The sequence below is a fragment of the Mustela nigripes genome, chromosome 7 (genome assembly GCF_022355385.1).
Source record: "Mustela nigripes isolate SB6536 chromosome 7, MUSNIG.SB6536, whole genome shotgun sequence".
NCBI lineage: Eukaryota > Metazoa > Chordata > Mammalia > Carnivora > Mustelidae > Mustela > Mustela nigripes.
Genome location: NC_081563.1, coordinates 20183097 through 20195817, shown reverse-complemented (window position 1 = coordinate 20195817; position 12721 = coordinate 20183097). Strand labels below are relative to the sequence as shown.

At 55.2% G+C, this 12721-nt stretch overlaps 1 protein-coding gene across 1 annotated transcript in view; it reads left to right on the top strand.

Annotated features, from left to right (window-relative positions):
* Nucleotides 1-300: 300 nt before the first annotated feature.
* CIB4 (calcium and integrin binding family member 4) overlaps nt 301-12721 on the top strand; it is a 49153-nt gene continuing 36732 nt past the window's right edge. The window contains exons 1-3 of the mRNA XM_059407611.1: nt 301-354; nt 813-847; nt 7574-7670. Of these exons, the coding sequence (XP_059263594.1) occupies nt 301-354; nt 813-847; nt 7574-7670 (186 nt within the window). The remainder of the gene's footprint in view (nt 355-812; nt 848-7573; nt 7671-12721) is intronic.

The following is a 12721-nucleotide window of genomic DNA, read 5'->3' as shown; positions in this document are numbered from 1 at the left end:
AGGTTGAGTAACTTGCCCAAGGTCACATGTCAGCATGCGGCCGATCTGGGATTTGAACCCAGGCAGTGGGACTCTTCAGCCAATATTATGTCTCGCAATCCCACTATTGGGTTGTCTTTCTGGTGGTCCTTTTTGTGTAGGGGGGTGGCATCTATTGCCTTGAGAACCCAGAGAATCTGTCCCTTTGCCCACTCGGAGGCTCAAGGAGATGGGCAGAAGGTGGAATGTGGGCTACCATGGCAACCGGGTCACCGGTCACCTCCCCTGCTGAGCCCTGGGGAGGAGAAGAGTGGGGTTGGCATGGGGCAATGTTTGCGGCATCAGATGCACTGGGAGGACTTGGAAGAATACCAGGTGGGTAGATGAGGCGGAATGTTCTGGGCAGAGGTGAGGGGAGCCCCGGGAGACAGGTGGGTTGAGTGGGAAATGCTTGCCTGAGGCTGGAGAGTTTCCCAGGCAGCGTAGCAAGCGCTGTCACCTTTGCTAAACCCACATCCACTTGAGGCTGACCTGTCCTCCCAGACCCCCTCCTGCGTTTGTCTCCCGCTGCTCCAGAGCCCAGGGTTGTAGTCTCCACTTCACCCCTCTCTCCAGGTCTGTGCTGGCGTGCTCCCTCCCAAGGCAGTCAGAGCCTGGGGTTTGCTGCTCTGCCACCTCTGGAGGTCCGAGGGTTGGGGTACTTCCGTTTTGCCAGGTCTAGGATAAGAGCAGGGGCTTCTCCTCCCCAGGTCCCTGAAATTACCCCCTCCCCAGGGGGCCAGGGCCGGAACGGAGGGAGGAGGCAGGTCACCTCTCTCTGTGGTTTGTTGTAGGCCCTGACCTTCCTGACCAGAAATGAGATCCTGTGGTGAGTCGAGGGGCCCCCTTTTCCCCACCTTGAGCTGAGCGCTCGTCCTGGTAGGGTCACAGGCTGGTCCCTGAGTGTGGCCCCCGCCAGGCGCTGGGGGGTCCTGGAGACGAGACCGGCAGGCAGAGACAGAGCCCAACTCCAGGATGCCAGGGCCCCAGTGGGGCTGAGAGAAGCCTCAGGCGTTAAGCCACCAGGCGCTCCAAGGCAGGATTTCTTCATAGAATCGCAGAAGTGAACGAGGCCTCTTGGGGTCATGGGCGGGGAGGAAGAAAGGACTTGGGAAATAGGTAAACAGGGATGGGCTCTAAGCCCTGGCTCCCGCTCCAAGCCTCTCTTCAGAGCCTGCTACGTGTCAGACACGGTGAGGGCTGCGGGAGCGTAACAGGGAGCAGCCCGCGGTGCCCGTCGTCATGCAGGTGACCATCCAGCAGGGAAGGCTCCGGACAGAAGACGAGCGTCAGGCAGAGTGAGGGCAGCCGACGCCCTCCTCAATGGGGCCAGAGAGGTGCGAATGGCATGGTGTGTGGGTGCTCCTTCCAGGTCCAGGGCTGGGGACTGCAAAAGTCTTACGGGATTTTTTCTCTTGCCCTGCAGCTGCTCGGCACCCCTTCCCTGGCCCAGCACAAGACAGGCGCTCCGCTGGGTGGAGGTGAGCAGACAGGCTCTCTCCTCCAGACCACTAGGCCCCCATGACAGGCAGGGATGAGCCCCCGGCCAGCTTCGGCGAGCCTCACTTGTCGGGTATGAACTGGAAGCTGAGGGACGCTGGCTGTTTGAAGAGAGCATTTAAAACTCTGCATTAGATCATGTCATCACAACGTTTCAGAACACCCGAGATCATGAGGAGAGGCGAAGAGCTTCCATAGAGAAAACAAAAACAAAACAAAAGACACACACAGGGAAAAACTCCAATCCAGAGTGAAGTCCTAGTTAAACGAGTAATCAAGAACGAATGTGAAGTAACGATTTTGACATGCAAATTATTATTTTTAAGTTTTGTTTTTTTTTAAGATTTTATTTATTTATTTGTCAGAGAGAGGGAGAGAGAGTGAGCACAGGCAGACAGAATGGCAGGCAGAGGCAGAGGGAGAAGCAGGCTCCCTGCCGAGCAAGGAGCCCAATGTGGGACTCGATCCCAGGACACTGGGATCATGACCTGAGCTGAAGTCAGCTGCTTAACCAACTGAGCCACCCAGGCGTCCCTGCAAATTATTAAAAAAAAAAAAATGACTTCTTAGGCATCTTGTCTGAGGAAACTTCTGGAGGGTATGCTCCATTAGCATGAGTAGGTAAATGGTGTTATTTTGGTAAGAGATACTCGAGGGAGACAGTGGCCCGGGGGACCGAGACTAAACCCCAGTCACTTTTGGACAATTGTTCTATGTGGCCTCCAAAGACACGTGGGGATTTTCCTATTAATGTGACAAAGACAGACAGCCTGGATGACGGTGCCATTGGAGAGGTCGGTCCAGCTGAAAAAAGCATCCAAGAGACTGACAGACACGAGTAGCCTCCGGACAAGGGTGCCTCTGCTCTCTTCCAATACTTTCCCACATTTTATTTTATTTTATTTTATTTTATTTTATTTTATTTTACTTTTCCACCTTCTTATCTGTGCCATGCAGAGGACACAAAGGCCTGAAGGCCTAGTCACCAGATCTGCCGATGACGCATAGCGGGAGGTCAGACCACATGTGACGCTCTGGTCTCGGGGCCAGCCCCTTCGCAGTCTGGGGCTGCCTTGGCCGGGTTTTCCAAGAAGGGGTCTGTCCACCCTCAATGTCTAGCCGGTGGGGATTTTCTGTCACAGCTTCTCCCTGTCACAGCAGTTCCAAGTCAGCCCTCCCTGACTTGTGATCGGATTGCTCCTAGAGAAGGCCCTGACTTCCAGATGTCTCTTGGGCTCAGCGCACAGGCTGTTTGGGTCCCTATCTTCAGCCATGGCCACAGACTCCATGTCTGAGTCCTGACCCCAGGAGGGCACTTGTGGCTTCCTTTAGACCTCCGGGGTTGGAGCCCAGGTTGGCCCGACTCAGTATGAGCCATTTGGACTTCTCAGTGTCGCTCAGGGACTGCTCCTGTGGGCTGTGTGCTGTGCTCGATCGTGGGCTATGTGGGGGTCTGCTTGGGGAGCCTGAAGCTTTGTCCCTAGCCTCCGCATAGGCTGAAGTGGCCATAAGGACTGCTCTTTCCTCTTGGTACCCCAGAGGTCCCAATACTTTCCAGCCCCTAGGCCCTGTCCTGGCCATTAGCGTCTGGCCCTCCGGGAGCACCCATCACTGGGTCAAGGTCAGCAGGCAGCATGGTTACAAGCTGGCTTCCCGGAAGCCAAAGGGCTAGGTTGGACGCTCAGCTCTGCCCCTTCTAGCTGTGTGACTGTGGGTGCATTTCTTTGCTGAGACTGTTCCCACACTTATAAAAAGAGTGACATGAAGGTACTGGAAGCTAAGCTCCCATGGTTGTTATTAGGACGATTAAACGATCAAATGCATGTCAAAGGTCTGAGCAGCCCCGGGCACAGGGGTCCGTGCTTACTAGGGGCTGGCTGTTATTTTCATGCTTTTATTATCTCTCTTTTTCTGCAAATGAGGAAATTGGCTCAGAGAAATGAAGCGGTTTGTTCAAGCCACACAGCTTGAAAGGAGCAGATCATAAAAGCCACCTTTTCAGGCTAAAGATAGGGCTATTTATGAAATGCCTGCAGTCTGTCCTTTAGGGCAAAGGACCACTGACCTCATGGCCCCCCGGAGCGGAGCCCAAAAGAGAGGAGGAGAGATGGAGCCTGGCACTGGAGCTGTGTTCTCAGTCCTGCCTGCAAGAGAGGAACGGGGAAGCTCATAGAACGTAGAGGTCCTGCCCCCATCTTGGCCTTGAATGAGAGTCTCTCGGGGTGGGTACGGGTGTTTCTAACATGGGACTCAGTTGAATATCACTAAGTAAAGCCTCAGAGGCAAGGGGGCAGAGAAGGATATAGAAATAGCCATGGGCAGCCTGAACCAGAGGGAGCAATGAGAGTCACCAAGTCTCTCATTGTACAGAGGGGAAACTGAGGCACAAGAGGGAATGTGGCAGAGTGTGAGCTATGGGGCCGGTCTCCCCTGTCTCGGGGCTCGGAGCCTGCAGACAGCCCCTCCCTGTGTCTGGGAGAGAGCCACAGCCCGGGCTCCTTGATTTCTGGCAGGCTGAATGTGTGAGTTTTTCAAACGGCTTTGACTCTTGAGTCCATTAGTGATTAATTCAGAGTTCCATTTAGAGCCTGCTGATCCATATTTGGAGGAGGAGAACATTTTGTGGCGGCCGAGATGCAGCCACGATTCATCTGCGGGCAGCCCACCCACTCCGCGGCCTGGGAAGGCATGAAATCCAGGCCAGGCCCTCCCCAGAGTACCCCTCCCCAGAAAGCTTTGTGGGGGGGTGGGGCTGGGAGACTCGCACCTGGCTGTGGGGCGGATCCTTTAGGGGTGCGGCAGCACAGGCTGAAGAACCCGGTGTGCAGTTTGGCCCCCACGCTCTCTCAAGCTGTATGACCTTGGGCACACCTTTTACACCCCCTAAGCCTCAGTTTTCCCTTCTTTAGAAATGATCACCCCTGCACCTGTCCCTCAGGAATGTTGGAAAAATTGAGAAAATGTGCGTGAGTGCACCCAGCACAGAGACCTGGTAAATGAGAGGAGGGGGTGGCCGTGGCTGTCACCCTTTTCCCCTAGCAGAGCCTCTGACCCCCCCTTCTCTGGGCTCCGAGGAATGGAGCTTCGGTCTGCCACTCTGGATTTAACACGTGCCACAGTGTGACCTGAAGCAAGTTATTTCTCCTCCTTGAGCCTCCGTTTCATCAGCGAAGGAGAGAGAGTGGCTCCTTCCTTGCAAGACTCATGCAAGTTCCATGAAAAATGCCCATGAGCGCTGACGGCTCATGTCAGGCCACTCCCGGCGGGGAACCCCCGGTGGGGTCAAGGGAGCTGTCTGTTCTAGGCACTGGCCACAACGGTGCAGGGGCTCAGAGAAGTCTTAAAAATTAGTAGAGCTTACTGAAAGTCAGTCTGCTTTTTCTCTCCTCAGGCCAGCAATTCTAATGACGACAGTGAGGAAACACACCTTTTGGCTAGGGCTGAATACTTCGGCCACCCCATCATATGCCCCCTCCCCTCTTGGGCCACGGACCCTCCAGGGACGCCGGCCTGCCTTTCCTGCTCTGTGCTCTGCAGTGCCCCCCACACTTGCCTGGAGAACGTTTCCCCTCACCTATTCTATACCCTCTTTTCCGCTGCCTCCCGAACTCGCCAGAGCTGTCCCTGGTGATGAAGGTCCAGGGCCCCTGACAAGGCTGACAGAGCCTGTCCTTCATGAAGAGCCATGCGCCTTTCTGGCTCCTGTTTTCAGCCCTTCTCATGGGTCAGCACAGAGTCAGTAATGCTCCCTGTTGGGCAGCGTCAGGAAAGGAGTCAAGGTCTCTCTGCTCAGAGAAGTCAAGCAACTTGCCTCAGATCACACAGCTGGTGGGACAAGGATCATGGTCCCAACAGGTGCCCCTGACTGATCTGGCAGCATTCCAGCAGGAATCGGGAAACAGGCAGCATACTCAGCTGGGGGTCTAGAGCTCACGGAGGTTAAGCAACTGGCCATTGCTGCCTGGAAGGCCTGAGGAGCCCAGTGGGAGCTGGAGCTGTGGAAGGTGGAGGGCTCGTGCAGACACAGCCAACACCTGCCACAGCTGGAAGGGGTTGGGAGACCTCCGGTCTCCGGTGGGTGCCTCCCTTGGACCAAAGCCTACTGGAAGCGTCTGGACGCCACTTGGCAAGAGAGGTGGGATGCACCATAGAGACGGGAGTGGGGCCTGAGCAGGAGGGGGGAAAACAGAACAGGAGCACGGACACAGCTGAAGCACTTGCCACTCTCCCAAGGCCGGGATCTAAAGGACATTTTGCCAGTCGGTGAGCTGTGAAAGCACGAGAGGCTAGAATGGGAACAGATCATGGCTCCGAGCTCTCCTGGGGTTGGGCCTCCATGTACCATGATCCGGGCCCTGGCCAGGGGGGCTCCCTCTCTATCTCCAGATCTCCACTTGTAAAATCACCTTCTGAATTCTTCTTTGAGTCGCCTGTCCCTAACTTCCGCCAGTCAGATTCGTCTGGTTCAGACACCACACACCATGCCGCCGACAGTGAGGCGCTGTTAGTCACTCATCCCCGAGTATGAATTCGCTTGGCCGGGGGCTGGCCTCCTGGCACTGAGCTGAGGTGAGAGGCTGGCTGGTGGGGAGAAGAGCGGGAAAGGAGGAGAGGGGAGAAGGCGAACGTGGAGTGTGCAGGACATGAGGGGAAGAAGGGAGGGCCGGCCCGGGGACCAGGTCCGGTTAGAGGGCCCCTCCCCACCCACATCAAGGTCTAGGTCTGAGCGCCAAGAGTCTGGGCACTGGGTGCCTGAGCAGCAGGACAGGAACACGGACAGGCACATAGAGAGGCTCAGGGATCGGGAGAGGCAGGCACCGTGCTGACGTTTCTACGCCTCGTCTCGTGTTTGTGAAGGGAGATTAGAGGCCCAGGGCTGGGGGATCACAACGCTGCTCAAGGTCTCAGAGCTACCAGGTGGCAGACTCAGGACTTGAACTAGGTCTGTCTGGCCCTAGAGACTGTTTTTCGCCAGCCTGTGGTTACCTCCCCTCCCCGCATGCACACTCGCTCACACACACAGTCACACACTCACATGCACACTCACTCACACGCACAGCCACACACATACTCGCTCACACACAATCACACACCCGCACACTCATTCACATGCACAGCCACACACACACACACACACACACAGTCACAGGAAGGCCCTGCAGCCCCACCACAGCCCGTCAAACCCCCACCACAGCCCTCGTGATTGCCCATTTTCCGGATGATGAAACTCAGGCTCAGGAATGAAGGTCGCACAGCTCTGCTGCAGCACTACAGGGTCTGGGGTTCGGGCCACCATGTCTCCTCTCTACCGGCTGTCTCGGACGCTAGTCCTAAATGACCCAGGAGCCTCGACAGGAGGGGGCGGGAGGGCGGGAGGATGCAGCTCATGCTCTCTTGGCCTGGGGGTCCTGCACTCTCCTCCCGTCGGGCCACGGAGCCACCCCGCCCTCTGCCTGTCTCTCGCAAGCAAAGCCGGTGTGGGCCTACAGCAGGGACACTGATCTCGGGGTGATGAGGCCAGAGGCTTAGTCCTGCGGTCTCTGGAGACCACCTGCGGGCTAGGGCGGCTGTGTGATCCCCGGCTGCGGCTGCCCTGCCGGCTGGGCTCTAATCTGGGCTCAGCCACACCCACCGTGTGATGTCTTTTTTCCCCGGACAAGGGCGGGGCTGGGCAGCTGGCCTGGGTGGCACGCTGGCTTCCCGAAGGCCCTGCTGGCTTCTCCATCTGTAAGTAAGGGACTGGACTGCGTGACCAGAGATGTCCCTTCCAGCTCTGACATCCTAGAACTAACACGTGTGTATTCTGTGCTACAGAGCACACTCACATACCTTTCCTCACGCTCGGCTCATCTTTGCACATCTCTCCCCCTCCCCCCACCCCCGCCACCCCAACGTGGGCTGGGCACACTGGATCCTCAAGGGTGTTTCTAGAAGCATGGACTGATGTCCAACTGCCTTAACTATGTCACTCAATTGTAAGTCCCCTTCCTTCAGATAGGGCTGCCGGAGAGAGGCACGTGGTCCTCTGTCCCCAGCTCTCTGTCTCTCTTCTTAGCATCCATGACACCTTCCTGAAGCTCTGTCCCCCTGGGAAGTACTACAAGGAGGCAACACTGACCACAGACCAGGTCAGCTCCCTACCAGCCCTGAGGGTGAGTGCAGCATAGGGGAGGGGCTGGGCGTGCCACTGGGGTCCACAGAGGGGTGGATGACCCTGGGGGTGGGGTGGGCATTGTGGCCCTGGGGGCGTCTGGTGGCAGGCTCTCCAGAGGGGTTGGTGGACCACCACGCAGGGCATGGTTTCCCAGCACTTCTCACATGCGTCTGGCCTCACTCTATCCTTACATCAGTCCCAGAGGCAGGACAGGTGTGAAAACTGTCACCATTTCTCAGGTGCATGAAGTGCATGAAGACAATGCCACTTGTTCCAGGTCTCATTGGGGAAGGGGGTGGGTCTTGCTGAGGCTCCAGGGCCTGTGATTCCCTCTTGAGACTCGTCTTGGGCCCCCCCTCCGTCAGCTTCCTGCTGACACTTTACTCGACCCCTCCCACCCAGAGGACCCGCACCGGCCAGCTCTCTCTGCTGTCTCTCTGCCGGGTGAGTGGGAAAGTCTGGATCCCCTGCAGAACAACCTGCGTCTTGGGGAAGCCAGGGTGTCATGGCAGTCCATCTGCCCAGCCCCCTCCTCAGCCCTTTTCTGCTCAGGCTGCTTCAGGGAACTAGGGTTTTTCTAGAAGGACTGAGAACCTTCTCAGTTTCTTCCTGAGAAGCCAGGAGCAGGACTTGGAGCCCCGTGACTGTGGTCCCAAGCTGCCTCCTTCCATCTCCAGGTGTGACTACAGGGAAGAAGGACACGTGCATTTCTGTCCTTGTCTCCCTCCCCCTCTCCCCCTCAGTGGAGCCAACCCTCCCTGACCTGAGAGAGGTGGGCCAAATGTTCCTATCTTCTCCTGGATTTCCCCCACTTTCCTGAGCCAAATCTCATAACCCTTATGCCCAGTTTGCATACGCCCGCCCTGCCCTTGTCAGAGCAGAGTCCTTGTCCAAACCCACATCTCAGTCTCCCCACCTGTGAAATGGGCTGAATGGTGGGGGTGGCTGGGAGTCGTTTCCCTCTGCTCACCAAGGCTCCACAAGGTCCCCGAAGTCTAAAGGCTGTGCTGACACAAGCTGTTAATGCTCCCCATTCCCAACTTTAAGTACCATCTTAAATTTTTGATTCCTGATGTGAAAAGGCCCTGCCCTTCCCCCAATGCACCTAGAAGAGCCCGAAGGTGCACCATAAAAGGGCTTCTTAATCACGTCTAAGATTCGCAATTAAAATGTGTCCAGCACTCAGAAGGATGTCAGGTTAACTAATCACGGTGGTGTCAGGCTTCCTGATGTTTCATTCTGATCTCAGAGGAATAATGGTTTGAATCTGTCATTGTGCAATGAGAGGCCATCCTCACTTCTGTCTGGAACAAGATGGGCCTGAGAGCTGTGGGCCCCTCTTGGAAGAGGGCTAGGGGCTAGGGTGGGGTGGGTGGGGGTGGGGTGGGGGGGAGAGAGCACAGGTGGAAGGAGCATGCATTCAGCGCAGGCTCTGCGCCTCTCCGAAGTGACGGACCTTGTTCTGGGCAGAGACAGAGAAAGAGCACAGAGCTAGGTCCTTGAGATGGAGGCAGGAACAGAGAAGACAAAGGAATAGGAAAGGGTGTTGAGAGGAAGGGGGACGGGGCAGCTGAGAGCTGGGGTCTCCAAGAGGAAAGGAGCCCAGTACTCAAAAAGGTGAGATAATTGGAGAATCTGCCCGTGCCAGACACAAAATGGGGAGCTTGTCCTCCTGGCACCCCCTGTTCTCATGCACACCCTCACCCACACAGGCTCACCTCCATCTCCCCACCCCCCACACATGTGCTGCCTCGGTGGGGGTGGGGGGGGTCACTCAGAGCTAGACTATCCACGCAGGGCTGGGCTGAGGGGCAACCTGAATGGAAGCTTCTGCCCTCTGTTCTCCAGCGTCACTGGGCAGTCCCAGAGTATCCGAATGCGAAGCTTGGCAAGAGACCCAGAGGCCACCCAGCCTAATCACTGCCAAATGCTCTCTGCCCTAGTTTTACCCATCAGAGAACTGAAACCTGGAGAGGGAAGCACCTTGCTCAGGCTGAGTGACTGCAGAGCCAGGACCGGCTCTGACCCACTTCTAACCAGGGTCTCCACCTCTGATCAGGGCTTGGCTCGGTGCCGATGCTGTGCCTGGGGTGGCAAGGTGCCCTGGGGGGCTCAAGGGGAGCGCCTGGCAAAGACCCGCCCTGGAGGGCTGATGTGGAGAGTGCTGGGGGACACATGGGCCAGCACCCTGCATAGCCCCAGAACACCCTGGTGGGGCCTGGGGTCTCTGTTTTGAGCTCCCAAGGAGCAAAGTCTGGACCCAGAGGGCTGGGTCAGGGCCCAGCTCCCTCACTCCACCTGGGACCTCTTCCTCTAAGCCTGAATCCCTGTCGGTAAGACAGCATGTTTGTCCCGTGCCGTGTATCAGCATGTGCAGGGCTAAACCGTGGTCCTCTGCACCAGGAGTGGTGGGAGGGCGGTGGGCAGGGGTGTGGGCAGGGAGCACCTGCCTGAGCCACCTCTGCAGCCCTGGACGCCCCTGCTGGACAGCGGCTGGAAATGGAGACAGGGTCTTGGGACAAGCCTACTTTTAATATTACTTATTTCGCCCTTCTAAATGGCCTTTATTTTATTCTGTTGCGTGACTAGAAACCAGATCATTGTAGGAAAACACAGAAAAGCAAAAATGCAATTAAAAACCGTCAGGAAGCCCACCTCAAGGGACGATCATCACCATCAATTTGCCTTATTTCCCTCCTTAATTTTCTCTAAGCAGATACATAAGTGTTTATTAAGGGTTTCTTGGGATCACGTTGACTTTTTTGTATGTTGCTTCCCCCCCCCCCCCCGCCCACACCGTTCCTCTCTTGGTTTCTTTGTTCCTTTTCGAACTGGTTCTGAACAGCCAGAACCATCTCATGAACTTAGGACATTAAGCCACTGCCACATCTAGAGAACGAGGGGACAGGACCTGCGGCCAGGAGCCAAAGGGCTGGGTTCGAACTCCCCTTGCTAGCCATACGATCTAAGGCGAGCCACGTCACAAGAGGAATGAACCATGAATCAGAGTGGAAGGAAGCGAATCGACACTGGGCAGAGAAGACAGGGTGGGAGCGGAGCACGCGGGGCCTGTTTCCCTGCAGGTGTGGGGCCTGGTTCTAGGTGCTCCCAGGTGTGGCCCTGGGTCCAAAGATGCAAGTTTCTCAACGTTGCAAGGAAGAGTACAGTGAGCACAAGCTCCCTATCACTGCTGGGTGCGAAATGGGCCGACAGGCATTTAGCGGGGATGTTCTAGTGCACACCTAGGTATGAACAAGAAACTGACCCCATGCGTGGTGCCCTCTTCACTGCCCGAGCCTTGCGACACCTTCTTACTCTCTTTTGTGTTGGCCACCACAGTATGTCTCAGACTTCGGACTTTTCATAGTCCAATAAAATTTCCGAAATACATTTTTTTCTTTTTTTGAGGAAGAACTAGCAAGAGATGCCAACTTTCCTAATTTTGCCAAGTAAGGACATTTAAAAACGATGTGATCCACAATCACCACCATTTCATTTCATTTTTTAAAAATGTTCATTTCAGAGCAAAAATACAAGAAGGCGCTAATCCCAGGCACAAGAATGGCTCTTTCCATATACATCTCTTCTTGTCATTTTCCTACTTTCGCCACCAGTCTATCAAGCACATTGTCATAGGTCGTCCCTGGTCCTGAGACCAGCTTTGGGGGATTTAGATCTAGGACTAAATTTCCCTCCGTGTCTTTCCAATCTTGGTCAAAGGGGGAAGATTGCTTCCCGAAATGAGCAAGGAGAGGCTTGCTGGGGGATGGGGGCCTAAGAGTCCCTGTTGTGTCCTCTACCGGCCCAGTAATGGGAGCTGCATGACTCACACTGCCCAGAACATGTCTCTGGAAAAAGCTGTGAGAATTGGGCCCCAGGGAGCTCCCGGTACGGCTATAAGTTGGCTCAGGGGGTTGAGTGGTCTGGGAAGAGAGTCCTGTTTTCTTAACTTGAATTCACTCGTGGAAAAATGGGTTGGTTAATATTGGGAAGGGTCTATTGGTCAGCAGAGAGCAAGGAAGGAGAATGGCCTGGGCGGCCTAGGACAGTGGGAAAAACCAGATGACGGGGACACAGTGGTCCCTTCTCACTCAGAAATTTCTGTTTTCTCTTTGCGGCTTTCTTTGGTGTATTTAAAAACAATGTTTCTGTTCTTGTAAATAATGATCTTGCTTTCTGTAAACTTGGATGAGAAGTGGTGCAGTGTGACCTGGGTTTCTGGTTTCCAGGCCCAGGACGGCGGGTGGTAGCATCTGGGCAGATCCCAAGGTCTCAGCCTTTGGGATGGAGGCTCGAACAGTGCTGCTCTGGCCTCTCCCCAGTTCCCACTCTGGAGTTCCTGAGGGCAGGTGGTCTGTGCCCAGTCTGGCCTCCACTACGTTTCCCCCCAGCATCAACTCCGCAAGCACAGAGAGGTTTAGGAACCTGCCTGAGGTGTCAGGAGGTTCTGTGGGTTCCAAGGTTTCAGCTCCACATCCTTGGTTTCTAGCTGTCCCCAGGTTTTCTGAACCTTTCTGATGCCTACTGATAGGCTGAGCCTGCCTCCTTAGACTAGCTGGCAAAGAATCCCTTCCCAAGGCTTTCGGCAAATCAGGAGTCCTCATGCTTATTCAGGCTTTCGAGAAATGACCAGCGTAGCAGAGGCAGGGAGGGGAACATGTTTTTTTTTTAATTTAAGATATTTTTATCTTTTTTTTTTTAGTTTTTAAATCAAAATTATTTATGCATGCCAAGAGTCAAGTTGCCCTCTGGGGGTCACCCTCAATTCCCTTCTCTGGAAAGAAACCATTTGAGGCTCTTAGCTGGTTCTTGGTTCTTCTTGCCTTTATATCTCTGGAGAGTACTCTTTATGGCCCCATCTTTTTTTTTTTTAAAGATTTTATTTATTTATTTGACAGAGAGAAATCACAAGTAGACGGAGAGGCAGGTAGAGAGAGAGGAAGGGAAGCAGGCTCCCTGCCTAGCAGAGAGCCCGATGCGGGACTCGATCCCAGGACCCCGAGATCATGACCTGAGCTGAAGGCAGCGGCTTAACCCACTGAGCCACCT